The sequence below is a fragment of the Cyrtonyx montezumae genome, unplaced genomic scaffold (assembly GCF_038088225.1).
Source record: "Cyrtonyx montezumae isolate F1298 unplaced genomic scaffold, pur_monq_1.0 scaffold_10, whole genome shotgun sequence".
NCBI classification, from domain to species: Eukaryota; Metazoa; Chordata; class Aves; order Galliformes; family Odontophoridae; genus Cyrtonyx; species Cyrtonyx montezumae.
In genome coordinates, this window is record NW_027071826.1 from 32,767,331 (window position 1) to 32,787,093 (window position 19,763).

The 19,763-nt window shown below is 35.8% G+C and overlaps 1 protein-coding gene across 1 annotated transcript in view; it reads left to right on the plus strand.

Moving 5' to 3' along the window:
* The window catches only part of UBR1 (ubiquitin protein ligase E3 component n-recognin 1), a 53,868-nt gene that overhangs the window by 3,119 nt on the left and 30,986 nt on the right, over positions 1 to 19,763 (plus strand). The window contains 14 exon segments of the mRNA XM_065754727.1: positions 6,320 to 6,576; positions 7,794 to 7,872; positions 10,029 to 10,139; positions 12,076 to 12,206; positions 12,438 to 12,579; positions 13,746 to 13,808; positions 14,140 to 14,263; positions 15,139 to 15,246; positions 15,677 to 15,765; positions 16,504 to 16,602; positions 17,232 to 17,389; positions 17,690 to 17,789; positions 18,049 to 18,177; positions 18,940 to 19,120. Coding sequence (XP_065610799.1) covers positions 6,320 to 6,576; positions 7,794 to 7,872; positions 10,029 to 10,139; positions 12,076 to 12,206; positions 12,438 to 12,579; positions 13,746 to 13,808; positions 14,140 to 14,263; positions 15,139 to 15,246; positions 15,677 to 15,765; positions 16,504 to 16,602; positions 17,232 to 17,389; positions 17,690 to 17,789; positions 18,049 to 18,177; positions 18,940 to 19,120 — 1,771 coding nt within the window.

The following is a 19,763-nucleotide window of genomic DNA, read 5'->3' on the forward strand; positions in this document are numbered from 1 at the left end:
GGTCTTGCTTGTGTCCTCATATTTAGCATTCTATTGAAGTGCTTTCGTTTTATTGTGGCATTGAGCAATACCGTAGTTTTTCCTTCTTTGTCTTCTTTCATGTTTACTGATATTTCTTGGTCATTTTAGTGCTTTCGTTAGTGCAGGAGGCAACTATGACTGCAAAGGTATGTCAGCTTCACTCAAGTTGTGATAGCTGTAATACAGTTTCAGTGTTGTGAGAAGTATGGGACTCGGGGAGGATGGAGCTGCAAGTGGGGCATCTGCTTCAGTAGCTTCTGGATCCCCGAGCACTGGAGAAGCTAGGAATAAACAGGTTGGTTTTGGGAAGTGCTGAGTTATTAGTACTAAACATTGATGGATGAGTCAGATTTCTATAGTGCAGTAATTCTCTGCAGAATTATATTATCTATACAGTGTCTTATATCTTAAAATTCATGAAATTTGGAAAATTATGTGGGTACACAAGTTTGAGTACATGTGAATTAGTACAGAAACCTAGCATAAACAAATATAATCTCCCTCCCAGAAATACCATATTAATTGTTTATAAATGTCTACTGTGGCTACAATTTCTGATGAACAGTCTGGTGCTAAGAAATTAATTAGATGTATTGTTCCCTGGAGTGTAGGAGATCACAGCGTAGATGTTAGGAGAGGAACAAAGGCTTTTCTTTGTTTCCCTAGAAACAAAGGGATCTTCAATCTGTCAAATGAATATTCAGAACTTAAAGAAAAGGTTCTACTTTAAAATCTCTTACAGAATACAATACATAAATCTGCAAAGATTGTTTTGCTATTTTATCCAGGGGAATTACTTTTTTTGAAATACTTTTGTGCATGTTGGTTTAACACCTGATTTTGAGTTCCTGTTTCTCATAGTATCGCCATGTCAATTACACATTGCTCTCCACCTATCCTATGATTTGATCCAAAAATTTGAAACACGAAAGATGTGTAGGTTGTGCCTCTTCGAGCACCTGTCTGCATCTAAGCAGTTGTTTCCATGCACTGAAGTTGCACGTGTGATTTTGGCAATGAGTGCAATTGAAAACTGACAGCTGAGCATCAGAGGGGCTGAGCAACCTACAGCTGGGCCTTGCTTGCTCTGAAGGTAACACTGGCATTACCTGTCCAGCATCTGCAACAGTAACCCGTTGTCCTGGTGACTGTCTTTCTCTGGTGGTGCTGGTTGGCTGTGGTTCATGAAACTCGTAGCTGCTGGAGACCACTGGGATCACAGTAGGTTTTGCTGTAGAACATTCTTTAGTAGTCGGCACTGATATTAAGAGTCTTGTTCTCAGTAGGCAAACACCTGCATCATTACAGCTTCATTTAACATTAATTGGCACCCTGCTTTGGCTTAGGGGTCAAAGTTTAAATGAATATAGACATCAAATGTTTCTTTTGTGTCTTCAGGTCAGAGTTGATGTTTCCTTAGGACAGCGTTAAACAATGTTGAATGTGTCCATGTTGTGTCAACAGAAAATAACTTTTGAAGCCAAACTGGCTGCTTTCAGTGTAATTACTGACATCCAAGGCAGACCAAGGTTTGGTACCTGACAGAGTCCCAGCTGTGTCATATAAAGGAGTAATGCTATTGACAGGTCAGAAAGCAGATGTTCTCTAACTGAATTGTAAGCATTTTTTTAGGCTTAGATTCCATACTCATCCGCTGGTTATACTTTGTCAGAGAATGTGAAACATGAATGTGTTGCTGTTGTGTCAAAACTAGTCCTCTTCCAATTTCACTCCCTGGACAGTGTTGTTTCCTTGTCCCCTGTTTTTTTCAGGAAATTCTTTTCATTTGAACAGCATACTGTACAGAATTAAATACTTGAGAAACAGGGCATTCATTTGATTCCAGCTATCAAATATCACAACTAAGTACGAATTATTGAATGTTGACGTGTATAATCAGTTTGGTAGTTAAACAGTTTTGCATTTGACAAATTGCATGGTATTGTGAGATTGGGTTGATTTGGGCTTTATAGTTTGTGTGGAGTTGCTTCTTGGAGTTGTCTTGTTTATCTTACTCCCTTTACAGACTTAGAAAAATGAAGTCAGGAATAAATCTTTCATATGTTTATTTACTGTATTCTGAATTAGTAGAACTGCTCATAATGATGTTTAGATTTAAGGTGGGGTAGAACAAATGTGATGATGAGATTCTAATTTTTATTTGAAGCCTTTTTTTTTTTCCTTTGAGAAAAAAAATATCTTTGAATCTCCTTTTAACTAAACTAATGCCTGAGTGTGCCATGGTGCAGTTGGCTGTTATTTTCAGTGCATCAGGAAACAGATTGTTTTAAACTAAAAAAAGAGGAAAAAAAGAAAAAATGGAAAACTGAGCTAAAAATTGAAATCAGAACCTTACATGAAAGCGTTAATTGAAGAACCTATTAGTTTTGTTTCAGAGGTAATTTGAAGTGGTCTGAGTGCTTATCAAAGAACTTCTGTATGTTTATCCTTATTTTGAAATGTCTTTCATAGTTGCTTAATTGGAGAGGCATTGCCAGAATCACCCAGTTTTCTGGGTTATGTTGTTTTGCTAATCTCTGTTTGGTACCAACTGTTCTATGCATTAAAGAAGAGCAGCCTTTTACATTTATTATTTATCTTGAATGTCACTGGCTCAAAATTAGCGTGTTGACAACATTTAATACATTTATTCTTGAAATTTTCTTTGCTGTCTTGATAGGCAGCTGCTATTGCCATCTCACGCTCAGCAGATTTATGCCACGCACAAACCAAGCTTTTTTGTCTACTTCTTTAAACTGGAATGTTGGACCAGACATGGTTTTTGTTCATGCTGTTTGCATTGTCTGCTTCCTCATAATTTGCTTTTCAATATTTGTATGTATTAATATTCCTTCTTTTCACTGATTACATTAATGTATATTTCTAAAAACAGTCTTGAAATTTATGCAGTCAGTTAAAGCAGTAAAGGACCATTGTGTTAGTCAGTGCAGTTTAAGTAGAGCTGCCTTTTTATTGCCAAATGCAAATGATTTGTCTGAAAAGACCTGAGAATTTGAAGAGTGCCTACAATTCAAATGTGCTTAGAATGGAAAACTGTGTGGAGCTGATGGCTACTGATAATAGATAATAAACCTGTTGCCATGATGAAGTTCTGTCATAATGGTGAGAAATCTCATTTGGCACTTAATTTGTAAGTGAAAAAAGTGACTCAAAAGAGTTAAACTTCACCTTTTTTCTCATATGTGTATACATATATATATGTATATATAGAGAGAGAGAGAGAGAGATGTAGTCAAAATGATGGATATTCTTCTCTTCTTAGTGGAGTATTTGTACGCAAATGTAATTCATCCTCTCATGACCTTTTCTAATGTGATCCTTCTTTTTGGAAAAAGCTGACATGCTGCCTTTTTAGATGTTGGACAGAACCAGATGTTTGGCTGGAATTCATTTTTGAAAAGTTCTTTGTATGTTTATACACGTGGAAGAAGTATTAGTAGTCTGTTCTCGTGGGGGAGGATGTGTTTTGATACAAGAAAAAAGATGATTTGGTAAAGCCTTTGTATGGTATTGTGAGGTGCTGCTTCTGCAATGACACTTAGCTGGAAGGTCGCATTCTGCTACAGGTTTCTGCTTGTGTTGCACAGGACACGCTCATTACTTGGATGAAATGGATGCAATCTCTGCTCTTTTGACAAAACTACTCGAGCTTGAGGAACAGCTTTTCATCTTCTGGTGCCCAGCATCTCCCTTCTTCCTGTAGTTTGGGAAGTATCCTGAAAAAGAATAAAACAGGAGCAATTGGTTAGTGGGGGGGAAAGAGATGGGGCTGCAGAAGGTTAGAGCTGCAAAGGAGAAGGAAAAAGGGAGGAGGTGATGCATGTCCCACACACTCTTTGCAGTGTCAGGTTCAGGTTCCCTGTGTCGCATTTGCCTGCACTTAGCAATTCTGGTGAAGCCTACCTCAGCATGGTGTTCGTGTTGCTGTCCCGGCTAGGGACAGCAGGCATGTGGTATTGCTACTGGTTCTGCCTTCGCTCGTTCTGCTGATTGTGGGTCATATGAATGTCTCTGTGACTGTACGATGGCTTATCTGTTTCTTCAGGTAGCATTTTCTATAAATGAGAAAATGAATTCCTCAGCCTCTTGGGACGTCCTGTGCCGGTGCTGGGCAAAAAGCTGCAGGGAATGTCTGATTTCTGCTTGCAGCTGGCTTGTACCATATTTGGCCTTTAATGGACACAGCCCGTTCAGTGCATATGATAAGTAGAACTTAAGATAATGCAATATTTTATTTCCTCTTTTCTGGACAATACTGGTCCATAAGGAAATAATAGTTTACTTTTAGGAGATAGGAAAGAAATGAGTAGATTTGAAATGAAGGTGCAGCTTTCAAAAATAAGAAAAATAAAATTCTTTCTTTTTCCATCTGTGAGTATATGGACTATTTTCTGGGCATAGCGCTAGTTGAAGGTAAATGGAATGTTTACCAGAAGGCAGCCAGCCTGCTTGGGAGAGTTCTCTCTTCCCTGCTTTCCTCTCTTTCTGTACTTCCTGCCCTCCATTCTCTGAATAACATTTAAGTAGAATTAAAAGCTTTATGTAGGAGTACTTGAAGTGTTTCTGAGTTGGACTGTGAGAACCCACTCTGTGTTTCTGGCAGCTTTTCAGGAAAGCTTAGCCTCGTGTTTCTTGGAGCTGTTATGTGTTCCGTTCCAGCAACACAGAAGCTAAACTTACAGCATCTCATGGGAACGTCACTTACTGAGAGAGAAAAGCTGCAGACTGGGATTCTTTCTTGCTCTGGAAGAAGAGCATGTCAAGGGGTCCCTGTCCATATCTCCAGCTTTTGTAAGATACAGTAACCAAGCACTCCCATCATCGGTGACTTCTCCCTTCCATCAGTGTCTGCTCTGCATTCTCTTCCCTAACTTTGTATTTCACGTGTCACCATGACAAATGAAATAAGGGACTATCCCTGGGGTAATGTTAAGGTAGATACATGGGCAAAATGTCAGTAGAAGCCTCAGGCTAATGCTAAGCATATTGAAAGTACGGTGTGTATTATTCAAGGCATTTGCTTAAACGTTTTATGTAACTGGAACACAGAACAAATATCTTCTGATGGATTAGCTTTGGGTACTGGATGTTACTGTAAACCTGGGCAGACTTCACCTGCTATTTGGTTCCTGTTTCTTCTGTCTAGATCTTATGTAGATAATTTTTTGTACCTGTTTGTAGCAAGTAGATATATAATTCCTTAGAAAACAAGTATGCATTTTCTGTATGATATCTTGTAGTTTTGACTTCAGTAGTGCTGGAGCACTTCGGACTAAATCTGTTATAGTTCGATTTCTATTTCCAGTGTTATAGAACTGTTCTAGTATAGGTAGCAGACTAGAGAGCTGTAGCATTAGGTCTATTATTTAATCCTTTGCCTTAGATTTTAGGGGGAAGACCTAATTCAATTGATACATGTTTGAACTTAAGCCATGTATCAGGATTTTTTTAGTTTTGCCTTTTACATCTAAAGTTGTGCATTTTTGTCCTCTAAATGGTCTAATTCCTTCATCCAGTCCAAAGTCTTCAATGGCTGCTCTGCTCGTTCTCAGCTTGTGGACCTTCAGAAAATTCTCTTTAAAGTTGTTTGTTATGTTCTGTTCATATTTTTGCTGCAAAAATAGAGTTTTTGGGGGGATAAATCCAAATCATGCATGAATGAAAGGAAGTTGTCTTAAGAAGGTAAGTAGTTAGTCTTAAGAAGGTAGGTAAATTTGTCATCTGATGTGCGGTGGGGAAAACTAGAAGTTATTTCTAAATACTGTGAATAATATGAAAGAGAGAATATTCCGACTTGAATGACTACTGAAGGGTAGTGATTTCAAAGACAATTGAGTCGCTGTGTGTTTTGTGACTATCAGCAGACTAAGGAATAAATCTCTGATTTATCTTCCAGCTAAGGCAGGGAGACCTCTACTGCTGCTCTTGCCATTTGTTGGCAGCTGAACAGACAACAGGATTTGTGTATTGTCTGGCCTGCTGGCATTCACGTAGTTGAATATTAGTCAGTACATGGATAGCTCCACAGTAGCATAGCACTTGCCAACTCTTGCCTCATAGTGTTTTAATAGACTTTAAAAGCAGAGGCTGCTGTGATGGGTTCTGAAATACAATCAGCAGAGAAGTTTTAGGGAAATGGTGCTTTCTGGGGATTTATTCCACGTAGAACTGACTTCTGATGAAGAAAAGAATTCTGGATTTACAGTAAAAATGCTTAATCGTACTTATTAAAAATTGAATTCATTTATGTTTACCTGTTGGTTTACTTCTCTTGCAGTGGTGTGATGAAAGATTTGACTTCCAAGCTACGTTTTTACAGTGCTTGGCAAAACACGTGCCAAATATTTACTCAGCTGAGATGGACCCCTTGCTGGAGAAACAAGAAGAAATGGTCCAGGCAGCGATATTTTACCCCCTGGAATGTTATTTATTTGGGGAAGACCCAGACACATTTCTAGAGAAACTACAACAGAGCGGGATCTCCCAGCTCTGTGGGAAGGTGTTCAAGGGAGGGGAGACAACATACTCTTGCAGGTAAGGATAAAGCCACGTTACCATGTTTCCTTGCAAGGTAGTGCACCAAAGTGGATTTTATAAAAGTAGTTGTTTTACTAAGGAATCATACCTTGTGTCATGGTAGATCTTTCCTTCATTTCTGGCATTTACTTCCTATCCCAAACCAACTTAAAATGAGCAAAATAACCCATGAAAAGCAGACTCTGGTAGAGAAATGAGGAAGGAAATGGAAAGGATACTAAAGGTACTGAAAGCCATTGATTGAAAATACCATTTGATAAGATAAGATGGGGTCTTTGCCTGGTGTTGGGAGATGATGTGCACACAAATGTGTGCACTCTGCAGTACTCAGCCTTTCAGATTCTGAATCAGAATCCAACATTTCTGATCATCCTCAGTCCTCTGCTCAAGCAGTGTCTATGTAATCAGTGGTTATTTTCAACATCAGTTCTCATTCTGGAATGTGTTAAATATGACAATGGTTTGATTTGGTGTTATTTAATTATTCATATGTTAAAGATCTTTGCAGTGCATGTGATTGAAACTGTGCTGGCAATTCGCTAGCCTTAATACAGTACAATTGGCATAGTTTATATTGATTTTCAGTTTATTTTAAAAGCCTAGAAAATTGTACCAGAAGAGACAGAAAAGTACTAATAAGGAAGAATATTATTATGGATTGAGAAATAAGTAATGCTGACTTCAGAATTTAGTAAATGTAAAAAATGAAAGCCTCTCTATGAATAAATAAAAGGTGAATTATACTGTGGGGTTTTAAGTAGTCACATAGGACATATGTTCTTGAGCTTATTTTATGAAGGAGTTCTGTTGTTGTTTTGACTTGAAACTACTGAGAAATTTTAAATAACTGGACAGAAGCATAGTAGCAAAGTGACTACATTTGTTGCTGGAAACCGTAAGGAAGTAAAACTCCACAGTCAGTCTCATTGTTGTTGTTTTTTTTAGTAACTGTTAATTCTTGGCAAAAATAAAAATCTTATTAACAACTTCTGATAGTGGAAATCAAGGATGCTTGTAATGAATTTTCAGTGTCAGGTTCAAGCATTAGATTCAAGCCAAAAAGTCTATCTTGCATCCTTCTGAGGTGTGGAATTGGCAATATCTTTATCATTTGAATCTGTTGTTAATTGTGGTTTTCCGAAGTGTTCTATTTTGTGCATGAAAGTTCCATTTGTTTGTTTTGGAAGATTTTCCAGTTACCATTTTTGTTGCAGGGACTGTGCAGTTGATCCAACTTGTGTACTCTGCATGGACTGCTTCCAGAATAGCATTCATAGAAATCACCGGTACAAGGTAGAGACAACCTCTGTTGAGAAATGGTACATGTAGATTTAGAGAATTTTTGCTTGAAGGTTCTGGAAACTGCATACAGTCTACTAGTTTTTATTTGAAAAATCTGCAATTTCCTAATTAGTAAAAATATCTCTCTCATTTTTAACTATATAGAGCCTTTGATAAGAAAAGTAAGCTTCTAAGATAAGAACGAAAGGGTAGAATTGTTTGACTTTTTAATTTTTTGTTAATATTTATTCTCTCTGGCAATTTCACCTAAGTACTTGCCATAGCAAAAGCTACATTGGAAAATATCAGTCGATATCCTCAGTCCCTTTCAGTACTTTATACAAGAGTACATTCTGTTTGGGAGTGTAAAAGGAATGTTTATAAACAGAGACAAGTGTTTCACTACTCCTGATACTCATGCAGTCTCCGTGTTTCCACTGTTTTTACCATTTAGATGTCCTTCAGCTCCTTTGGACTGTAGTAGTTGAAATAAATGATAAGCAACACGTTTTTATGGAGGTAGTTGTAGACCCAGATAATCTCTGGTATTGTCTTGCTTCTCTTTGAGCCAAATCTCTTGTTATCTAAAAAGATTCCCATAATTTAAAGAGATTTTTTTTTAATAGTTAGCTAAAACTCTTAACTAATTCTCCCACCTATGCTGTTGTCTGCTCTTTACTTCCTAAGCCCATTTTCTGTTTGCTCTTTGCACTTATACCTCTGTTATTTCATAGAATCATAGAATCATGAATGGAAGGCACAGTGTGATTTTTTTTTTTTAAGCTGGTCTAACTCTGCAGCAAGGAACAATAAAATGTATTACATTTCATTATCCTTCATCACTGAAAAATGGGCTAATTTTTTTGTCATTGATTTTTATATCCATTTCAGAGAACTGTCCTATTTGTGTTAATCAGCTGATCATAAATCTCCTTTAAAAGGAGATGTTTCAGTGAGATAGTTTGGAAGAAGGTCCTAGCAATCTCAAAATACAATATTCTGCTCTTGTAAGTCTTATATATTGATCTGACAGTGTTTTGTGAGTATTGATTCAAAGTTGTGTGAAGCAACCTTGGGTAATGCAAATACAAATTCTGTATACAAAAATGTATACACGCACAGCTAGCAGTGAAGTAAGCTGAAACCAAGGGAGAAGAGACAGCAATGGTAGTAGAGCAGTTTGGAATCACAGCAGAGCTGAGATGCCAGTTTGGTATCCTGTTGTCCTTTCTGTTTTTCAGTAACTTGAGTTTGTCTGTTTCAGCTGAAAACTAGCCTGAAAATAATAGCAGATGTGCTGCATTTCCATTTTAAAAGTGCAATCTGAAGAATGCAGATCATGTTCTTTACAGGCTTATAGAATAATATAGGTTGGAAGAGATCTAATGAGGTCACATAGTGCAATCTGCTCAAATCAGTCTAATTAGATCAGGGTATTTTAAAACACATCAAATAAATAATGCATTTTTTTTTTTAAGCGAGTGACTTAGTATTTTCATAATTAATTCACAATTGGGGTTTTAGAGTAAGCTAAGATTAGCTAGAGTATGCTAATCCCAAGTAATGATAATTTTTTGGCCTAAGTTGCATCAGAACTTTGTGCCAAAGTGAATAATCATTATTTCTGGAAGTGCAGTGCAATGCTGAAGTTGCAAAAATATATTTAGATACTGATAACCTTACTTTCTTCAGTTAGGAATAAAGGTGTCTAATATGTGCATCTGGTTGTATAGATTGTATTCAAACTTTTCTGAGTAGGTTGTAAAGGAGTTGAGCACCTTTCCTATAATTTTCTACTGATATCAGAAATATTTTTCCATTTATGAAGTGCTCATTTATCAGCCATAGCTCTCACTTCTTGTTTGATTTGTTGAATTTGGGGTTTTTTATTTTTTCATTTTTTCAACTGCAAAAATACAACTATTTTTCATTTAGTTTCTACTCAGAATATTTTCTGCTCAGTAAGTATTCATTTTGTTTGTGTTCTCACAACTTTCCTTTTATCTCAAAAAAGTAAAAGAAATTTTGTGGCAACTGTGGTTTATAGAGGGACTCTTGTATTTTGTAAATAGGTATTTATACTTGTGTTTTACTTAAATAAAGCGTATTTCTGCTTTCTCTTGCTGTTTGTGTTCATACCTTGTCACTGAACTACTTCCCCTTTACAGATGCATAGCTCCACTGGAGGTGGGTTTTGTGATTGCGGGGATACAGAGGCATGGAAGGCTGGACCAGTGTGTACTAAACATGAGTCTGGAGCATCATGTTCTCCAAAAGAAGTAAGAATGTTGTTAAAGAATAAATATTGACTTTAAAAATAATAATTAAAAAAAAAAAAAGGAAAACAAAGTAAATATATTGTATAATCAGTGTGGAATGTTCAGGTAAGTCAAATTAGGATTTCCTCAGTGGAGATCTTAATTGGGGTAAAATGTATGTATTGAACATCTGTTGTCTCCAAGGAGAAAGCAAAAACAGTAGTGAAATTCTGTCTCCTTATCTTGTCTTTGTTTTGGTTCTGAGTCTAAGCGCCAGTGTCTCACTCCTTTTTGCTACGTGTATTATTCAGTTCTATTTACAAATAAAAACATACTATAAACTAGGAAACTAAGTGTAGTACATATGGGTTTCACCTGTGACTCACAAAAAAAACCCACAAACTCCACCCATTGACCTGGTTGTACGTGTGTATAAGAGGCATATAATGTTCTTTGAAGAGCTGCTCCCCTTTTTAGCATGGGGATGGGCTGCTAATAATTTTTGTTAGTGTTTGGAGCCAGTTTTTTTTAGTATTTCTTATTTATGTTACAGTTGATTACCAAACTGACTATATATCTTTTGCAATAGTTATCTAGATCAACATATGGAGTGTTAGATATGCTATTTTTGGACACAAATTATTCTGTGTTGAGCCTCTAAATAGAGGTTGCCAGTTGTTAAAGTTTTGGTTGTACGTGATTTGTATTAACTGCATGCACTTAAGAATTGCAGATAGCTTCTGCAGGACAAGAGGGAAGAATGCATGTTATTTGTTCCAGCAATTCTACTTATAGCCTGTATATTCTGTAAATATGTGACTTTAAGATTGCTGGTAGGTTCAGTTATTCTGAAGTAGACTTCTAAGCTCTTTCCTTAAAGGATCTGTAAGAAAACTATAGGTAGCACTGATCTATCACACCCTAGTGCTAATGTGCTTTGTGTTGTTAAGTCATACCCTAGCAGGTTTGTACCAGCCTGCATTCATGTATAAAGTTACGAATATTTAAGTCATACTGATTTTGGTAATCTCACCCCAAATAAGGTGAACTTTTATTAAAAACAAACAGCAACAGATTTTTGAGTGGAAAGAAAGAAGCTACTTACAGCCACTTCCATTTCTGTTTTCTTACATTATCATCTAGGTAGATTCCTGTAATATCCTAGGTTTTGGGAGCATCGTCATTACAAAATGTAACGGAAACAACAAAGTAAACTTAATTCTAATTTAATTTGTCTCCTTTAGCATTCCAAACTCAGTGTGTTGTTTCTGTGTTCTTAGGCCAATAATAAAACACATTCTGATTCTTTAATTCCAAAACATGGAATAATATAAGTAGTAACTGATCAAGTCCTGTGTCAGTGCTTATCTACAATCAGAGCAACTTCAAGTTCTTGCTCTTCTTAGCAGTCTATCCTTGTGCTGGACATTGTGATATGTGAGAATTTTGTCTCAAGCTAAGAGCCCCCATGACTGTCTGCTTCCATCTGACAGGATTGTTAGTATCTTTATGCAAGCTGAACAAACTTCAGTTGGTTATGAATTCTGCTATAAGTTACATCATCATTAGAATGCTAGTTACTGTGGTTTTAGTGTTATTTTATGCCCTATAACTCAGCATTTGTAGTCTAAGTTCACACCTGTGTGTGATGACCATATGGTGCTTCCTGCCATGTGCTGGAAACCATCCAGGACATTTTGAGGACTAAGTCTTATTGTATAGTAAGTTAGAAACAGTGGTGTTGTGAGAATGTTAACTTTAATAAGGGGCTGGTGTAAAACTGTACGGTGTTATCTCCTCACCTTGTTATTCCAAATCTATTCATGTTTGCTTCAGAAACCAAGAGATCTTAGTGGATTTCAAAGTGAAATAAGAAAGGGGAGGAGTTTCATATAGTCATTACAGGATTATACTGTTAAAAAGCATTTGATTCTTTTTGAAAAATTTCTTTTTACAGAATTCTGAGTGTCAGTTAAATGAAGAAGTTATGGAGCACTCCAGGAGGGTGTTTCCCTCTGTGATAAAATACATTGTAGATATGCTTATATGGGAAGAAGAGAAGGAACTGCCTCCAGAGCTCACAATTAGGTAGGGAACATTCCCAGCTTTCTCTCTCTGCAATGTTCAACTTAACCTGTTGGCATTACTGCATTCATAAAAAATTATTAGTGTCAAAAATCTCTGTAAATAACTCTGTAGAATCTTTGACCTACAGTTATACTAAAAAAAACTGCTGACAGTAAGCGGTTGCTTATGTTGGATAAGATATTATTAACATTTTAGCTTTGATTCGTACTTGAAATGTTGGCTTTTTCCTAGCAGGGAGAAGGTAGACAGCTACTACTGTGTCCTTTTCAATGATGAACATCATTCTTACGATCACGTCATCTATAGCCTGCAAAGGGCGCTTGGCTGTGAGCTTGGTGAAGCCCAGTTGCATACAACTGCTATAGATAAAGAGGTTAGTGCATTCTGGATGTGGAAGTATGTCATTTTTCTTCGTTAAGAAGGGCTACTGTGATATTCTGATCATAGAATCTTAGCTTTTTGGAGTGCTGGGAGAAGAGAGAAAGGCTTATTGCAGAATAATTGTTAGTCAGGATTTGTGTAAGAGTGTTAAGCTTCAAGAAAGTTTTAAAATGATTGATTTTTTTTTTTTTGTGACATAACTTGGTTTGTTGAATAGGTAGGGTTGATTTATCCAAAGTTGCTCACTTGTTTGATTAATTTTGTTTACTTATTTCTCAGAGTAGAAAGCTGTTTTTCAGACGATTATAATTTAAAAAGTTATATTTGAAAGTTATAGTTCATATCTTGCATGCATTAGTCTGAGGACACTTCTTCTGAAAATTGTAAAGCTTCAAATTAAACAAATAAAAACAGAACCCACAAGGAGAGCACCAGTGAATCTGGTGGTTTTACCACATTTTCTCAAACGACAGTTCCAACCAATGTCTCAAAACAGTGGTTGGAGAGATAATGTAATTTGTTTTTCTATTTGAGGGGAAAAGAACGTGTGACTTGTCTTAAATGCATATGTATTTTTGTCTGTTTTACCTCATGAGAATAGAAAACCTAAGCATTTACACACATACAAATGAGCTTCCTCTCATGAAATTCTCTTGTTGAAAACTTGTTTTGTAAGTCTGATTACTTTTGAGTGAAATTTGAGGAAGAAGCTGATGCTGTTCTTGGCTTTATTGAAAGAACTATCAAACGTACACTTTTAATACATTCTACTATTTCACATACAAGAGTAAGAATAATTGTAGAAAAGCAATGTAGGGTGAGTGTATTTTCATAGTCTGGACGAAGTTGATCTGGTTTCTACTTACAGTGTTCTGTGGAAATTGATCTCTTCTGTTTTACTCTGTACATGAATTGTCATTATCTACCAGTACTGATATACCCGAACTTAACTTTAAGCTATGCCATTTTAGTTTAAATCAGATCCCTTTTTCCTAAAGATAATAGTGTTAATTTTGATTTGCTTCTAGATGTCTAAAAACACCATAAGTGATGTTGGTCCCAATGTACACAAGTAATAAAATACAGCTGCATTCAAGCTTCTGTCACACTTGGGTTTTGTTTCAAATTGTTCTTATATTTAGCATTTCTTTCAACAAGGGTCGGAGAGCTGTTAAGGCTGGACATTATGCCTCTTGTCAGGAAGCAAAGGAAGAAATCAAGGTAACTTCCTAAAATGTTTTTCTTATTGGGGAAAAAAGAAAAAACAAACACCAAAACAAACAAATCACTCTTATCGTTTAACACTGAAGGTTTGTGTGTTGTAGAGTAAGTTAGTGCATATGTTCTTGTATAGCTGTCTGTGAGCATCTTGACACTGAGTTTATCCCACCACATTTGCTATGAATAGATATCTTCAGAAAAGAAGCATCTTGAGCATTTATTTTTCATTAGGTTTGCTATTAACATGTACCTGGGAAAGATAATAGGTGATGAAGACCAGTGTGAAAATTCATGTTATCTTTATATCTACTAATGCTTACCTGACTCCTAGAGGCATTCTGAAAATGTTTCGCAACGACCACTTCATGTTGAAGTTCTGCATGCTGATGTCATGGCTCATCAGAAGTTTGCCCTGCGCCTTGGTTCTTGGCTGAACAAACTCATGAGCTATTCAAGTAAGTGTTGTAAGAATGCCACACCAGAGTTGTAGTGAGTAATTGTCTCAAGAAAATGTCTTCATCACTGTTATATGTGATACCTCCTTATTAAAATACAGTTATGTTCCTCCTAATTAGTAAATGAATCATATATGGATATGTGTGCTGGTATTCTTTGGTATGGTTATGAGTAGCAGTGCTTTATTTTTTCGTGTTAAAGTAAATGCTTTCCCCTGCTCGAGCTTCTGTTCTTGTAGGTTTTATCAGTTTCAGCATTACATGCCGTATTTCATAGATACGTGTTTGCTGCAATCCCAAATACTTGTGGAAAGCTGCAGAACATCTGCATCAGTGAAAGTGTACATCTGTTCAAATTATTTGCAGTTTTAAATTTGATACCTGTTAATTAAACAGGATCTGAGAAGAAAAAAGCGGTCTTAATTTAAAAACAAGTCCAGAAGTAGGAAGTCTACTTTACTCTTTTGTATACTGTTCTAGTGCTTGATGGCACTTCTGCTTTTAAGGAAGAATGTGCTTTATTTCTTGTCTGAATCTTGTCTAATTTTGATAAATATTGGACTTTACCATACCTCTGTTTTGCCAAACTGAAGACATTATGAAGCTCATTTTATAATGAATTTTAAAATGTCCTTCTGCTTCACAGGATCGATTGAATAGGCTGCGTAAGATTAATAGGAGAAAATTAGTAAGGTAGAGTATGTGGGAGTATGTCCACTGGGAAGACAGTTGAGCACTAATTGATAATTAAATGCTTCCTTGTTTTTTACCTTTTTATTCTTTCAAGAACAGAATTCCATCATTTTCATCTTATTGGTTCATATTATTCAATTTTCCAAGTATTCCTTTAGAAATTATTAGTTTTATCTCCATAGGTGACTTTCGTAAGATCTTTTGTCAAATATGTCTTAAAGAAGAAGCTGGATCTGAAAAGCCATGTTTCATAAGCAAGCTGATGCTTTGGGATGCAAAACTTCATAAAGGTTTGTGTAACCATGCTCTTCTGAACTGAAGAGCAAAATTAATTTGTTATATATTTAGCAGATATTTTAAAGTAATTTTTATGCATGTGGAGCTGCATCATTTTGTTGTCTATTACACTTTTTTTGATACAGTCTTTATTTTTAGGGCTGGCATTATTGGTATTTGCCTTCCAAATTTTTCCTGCTTTTTTTTTTTAAGAAACTTTTCATGAGATCTAGTTTAAATGAATGACTTGATACTTTCTGTGTTTTAAATATGTATAATGAAGTGTCAAAACTGGAAGGAATCATGTGAATTAAATTGTCCATATACTTTTTAGCAGTAAGATATGGCTTGTAGTTATTGTTAAGTATGATTTTAAAAAATCTGTTGTTCTTATGGAAAGCTGCATCGTGTTATGGTGAAGTGAATTATGTTGGTTCTTCCTAGGGGCAAGGAAGGTTCTTCATGAACTAATCTTCAGTAGTTTTTTCATGGAAATGGATTACAAAAAACATTTTGCTGTGGAATTTGTAAAGGTAATAAATATGTGCTTCTTATGCTATGAATGTTTAGTAGATCTGTAAGATTTTTCCCTAAACCTGCGAATTGTTTAAGTAAAAATAAGTTTTGAACAAGCAGAGCTTTAATGACAAATTCAGCCTTTATAGAGTGCATTAATCCCATTGTCTTTACTTCCTTCCTTAAGATCATGTAGCATACATGCACATTGTGCATATAGTTTTGTTAGTCTTTTCCATATAATTTGAAACAGCTGTTAAAGTGCATCTGAAACTGATCAGTCTGCTTTAAAACAACATGCAATAGTTGTCTATTCAACATAAGACCATTTTATTGAGTTTTTGATTTTGGTAAGGGTGGCTGATGCTTTGTGGTTTTCCCTGGAAGTAAACAGAACAAATGAAGACTTACTCATTGTACACCTTTGTAAACAGTTGTTGAGTAATTATCAATGCAGTTCACTGGAGAAGGAGGAAGACTTGCTTTATAATATTTTACTGTCTTTATTGATTCCTTTTTCTTGGATAAATTAGTCGTAGGAGATAAAAATGCGTTGTTGGTGCTTTGTGAGGGCAGTTTGTGCTTGTCTTCAGTGCTAGGGGCACATATTAAGTACTCAGGTACATTGAGAACATTGTCATTTTTGTTTGGGCTCCTCCTGTTAAGAAGGTGATCTGAAATATAATTCTTGCTAATAAATGGAACTTGTAATTCAAGCTTGTTTTATTTAATTTCCAAATATTCTCTTTCCCCAGTATTACAAGACACTGCAAAAGGAATACATCAGTGATGATCATGACAGAGTTCTCTCTGTGACAGCACTCTCAGTTCAGATATTCACTGTGCCTACTCTGGTATGTACGGCCTGTCTACACTAGGAATGTAAAACAAATGTGAAAATTGGAAGCAGTATTTCTGCACTTGACAGTATTGCTGAGTTGAAAATGAATTTTGCCTTTTAATGGCAATATTCAAGCAGAAACAATTGAGTATATGTGCAAATTTATTACAGAAGATAATGGCAGTGTAAGCAAGCCAGCGTTTTAGGCAGCATCATTCTTAGTGTTAGCTTATGTTTAATTTACTGTTGATGTTAAGTAGAATTAAGAAGTCTCATGATGCCTTTAACTAGTTTTTGACATTTTTGTATGAGTGAAAATTTAAGTTCTGTAGGGAGAGAGTATTTTATTAAAGTTTTTTTTCTTGATTTTTTTTCTTGGTTTATATTAGCACTCCAGGACGTTTCTGTGTGATCTATCTAGATCAATTGGATAACTTAATGTCAGTTACATTGATGCTGTCAGAAAGAACAAACATGCCAAGTTGTTACAAATTGTTTTTGTACCTAGTAAATACTATCAGAGCTTTAGTGGCTTTTACAAATGCTTAAATAATTTGTAAAGATACGTTGGTGGGAAAAATTGTAACTATTATTTGAAACAGATACAAGAGAAAGAAAAGTTTTTAATTTTCTTTTTTTCAGGCTCGCCATCTTATTGAAGAGCAGAATGTAATCACTACCATTACAGAGACACTCCTGGAAGTCCTTCCAGAGTATCTAGACAAAAATGACAAGTTCAACTTCCAAGGTTACAGCCAGGACAAACTGAATCGAGTATATGCAGTAATATATGACCTCAGGTAAGTATAAAGTTGACAAGCTTAAGCAATTTGTAAACATTTGGAAGTATTTTGAGGTCTTGGGTTACTCTAATGAATTAAATAAGGTAAAAGCAGAATATCTAAGTATCTTGGAATACAATGTCTGTTAATTTCAGATAGATTTGCACCAAGTATCTTTGATGCTTGGTGAAAATTAAGAGTTCAGTTGAGTAATATAATGTGATGATGATGTTAAGCATTTTAATACCGTGAATACTTTGAATACAAACATAAGCAGAAGAATTCTAAACAAAAGAAGATTGTTTTCTTTGGGGACAGGTATATTTTGATCAGCAAGCCTACGGTATGGACAAACCGTCTGAGGGAGCGCTTTTTGGAAGGATTTGTTTCTTTCTTAAGGATTTTAACTTGCATGCAGGTATGATACATGTACATAATTTCTTTCTAATATGCTTTTATAATGACAACACAGTCCTTTTTGTTGATGTAAATATGCAATCAAAATAAACTCTTGTTTTGGATGGGTTAGAAAGTGATAATTATGCTAGTCACATTCAGCAGTTCTAGCTACAGCTGAACCCACTTGTATTTTGCCATTTGCCTATGGGATTTTCTGTTATTTTAAGCCTGTGACCGCTGATCCACCTTGTGTATAGCTTGTGGCATCTCTATTTCAGGGCATGGAAGAGATAAAAAGACAGATTGGTCAGCACATTGAGGTGGACCCTGACTGGGAAGCAGCCATTGCTATACAAATGCAGCTAAAGAACATACTCTTGATGTTTCAAGAGTGGTGTGCCTGTGACGTAAGGAAATTTGTTGTCTGGACTTTGTATATGCTTGGTGTCTGTGAATATTTGAGTACTTTATAAATGGTAACGTTTTTCAAAAGCTCACTCACTGTTGTAAAATACAGGTCCACACGAAGAGGAGTATGAAAGAATTAATCTGTGGTATGATGCAGATGGGGGATAACAGAATATTATATTCTAGCTGACAGAGTTGCATAGAATACCAGACAAATAGTGAAGAAGAATTTATCAGCCTTCATAGTTATCTGTCAAGTTCTAAAAGTTTTGAAGCATATGGTGTTAGTTTTTAATTGCAAAAATAAACTGCAGAAACTTCATACTAGTTGTGTAATTGGCCTGTAAACAGTCTTATTCAGTTCTGGAGTCCTTCCCCCTACTGAGAGAAGGGAAGAAATTGTTTAAAAAAGAAAAATTGTTTTGAGATGGATTTTTTTTTAATAGAAAAAGCAAGAATTGCAACAAATGAAAACATGATGAATTTGGGGGTGCAAACTATGATAACTTATAAAATAATGCAGCTTAAGTAAGCCTGTGGATTTCAGAGCATTTGACAGAGTGGCTCTTTGAATACTCCTAGCTAGCTTCAGCTGGTGCTCCTTTGCTCCAGTCCAATGTTTTTCACTATTAAGAAACAGTAGTAATTATAGTGTGAATTTTAAACAACTATCAAAAGCACCATCAAAAAGAAACAGGTGAGGAACTTGTGTGTATGTATCAATTAAAAATGCAAGCCTATGCATTTGTTTGAATTTCCAGGACGAACTGTTGCTGAGGGCGTACAAAGAATGTCATAAAGCTGTGATGAGGTGCAGCACAAACGGCCGCTCACGTGAAAAGACAGTGTTTCACTTATGTGGCCATACTTTGGAGAGCAGACCTTACAGAGTGTCTTCAGATCCCGTCAGCATACATTTACCACTTTCTAGGACTCTGGCAGGTAGGGGTTTTGTTTTGCTAGCAATTAGACTTCTTGTTCATCCCTTTCTTTATTTTAGAAAATATTTAGATAAAGGACTTGACAGGTCATTTGTTTTCTGACATTCTCATGTGTTGACCCTGTTCCCCAGATGTTCCACTAATAGAATTTTTTTCTCAAAGGAGTATTTATTGTGTTGGAAGACACTTTTGAAGCAGGAGAGAGAGAAGAAAGTGGAAAGTTGAGAATGAAAAGTTTCCTATGTTAATGAACATAGATGTTCAGTTTTATCAGAGCTATTTGATTTCTGTTTTTCTGTTTCTATTTTTACCTGTTATAACAAAATAAATGTTATTTCTATATGTCAAATTTATTTTCCAGCCACTTGTATCTTAGGACTGTTAAAATGTTCCTTCTAAAAGATGTATGTTTGCAGTGTGCCAGGACAGATTTCTAGTCAGAATTCAAAAGGACCGCAGTGGTGGGTGATCACCACTTTCTCTTAAGTACAAGTGAAATCATATGCTGTTATTAAGCTGTAGATGTTTTATCATATCATTTGCTAGCAAGATACCATCTGTTTGAAATTTCATTATTAGTGAGTGTGTTAATTTAAATGTGAAATTAAAAGCTTGATATTTATCATCTATATTTTAAATGGTTT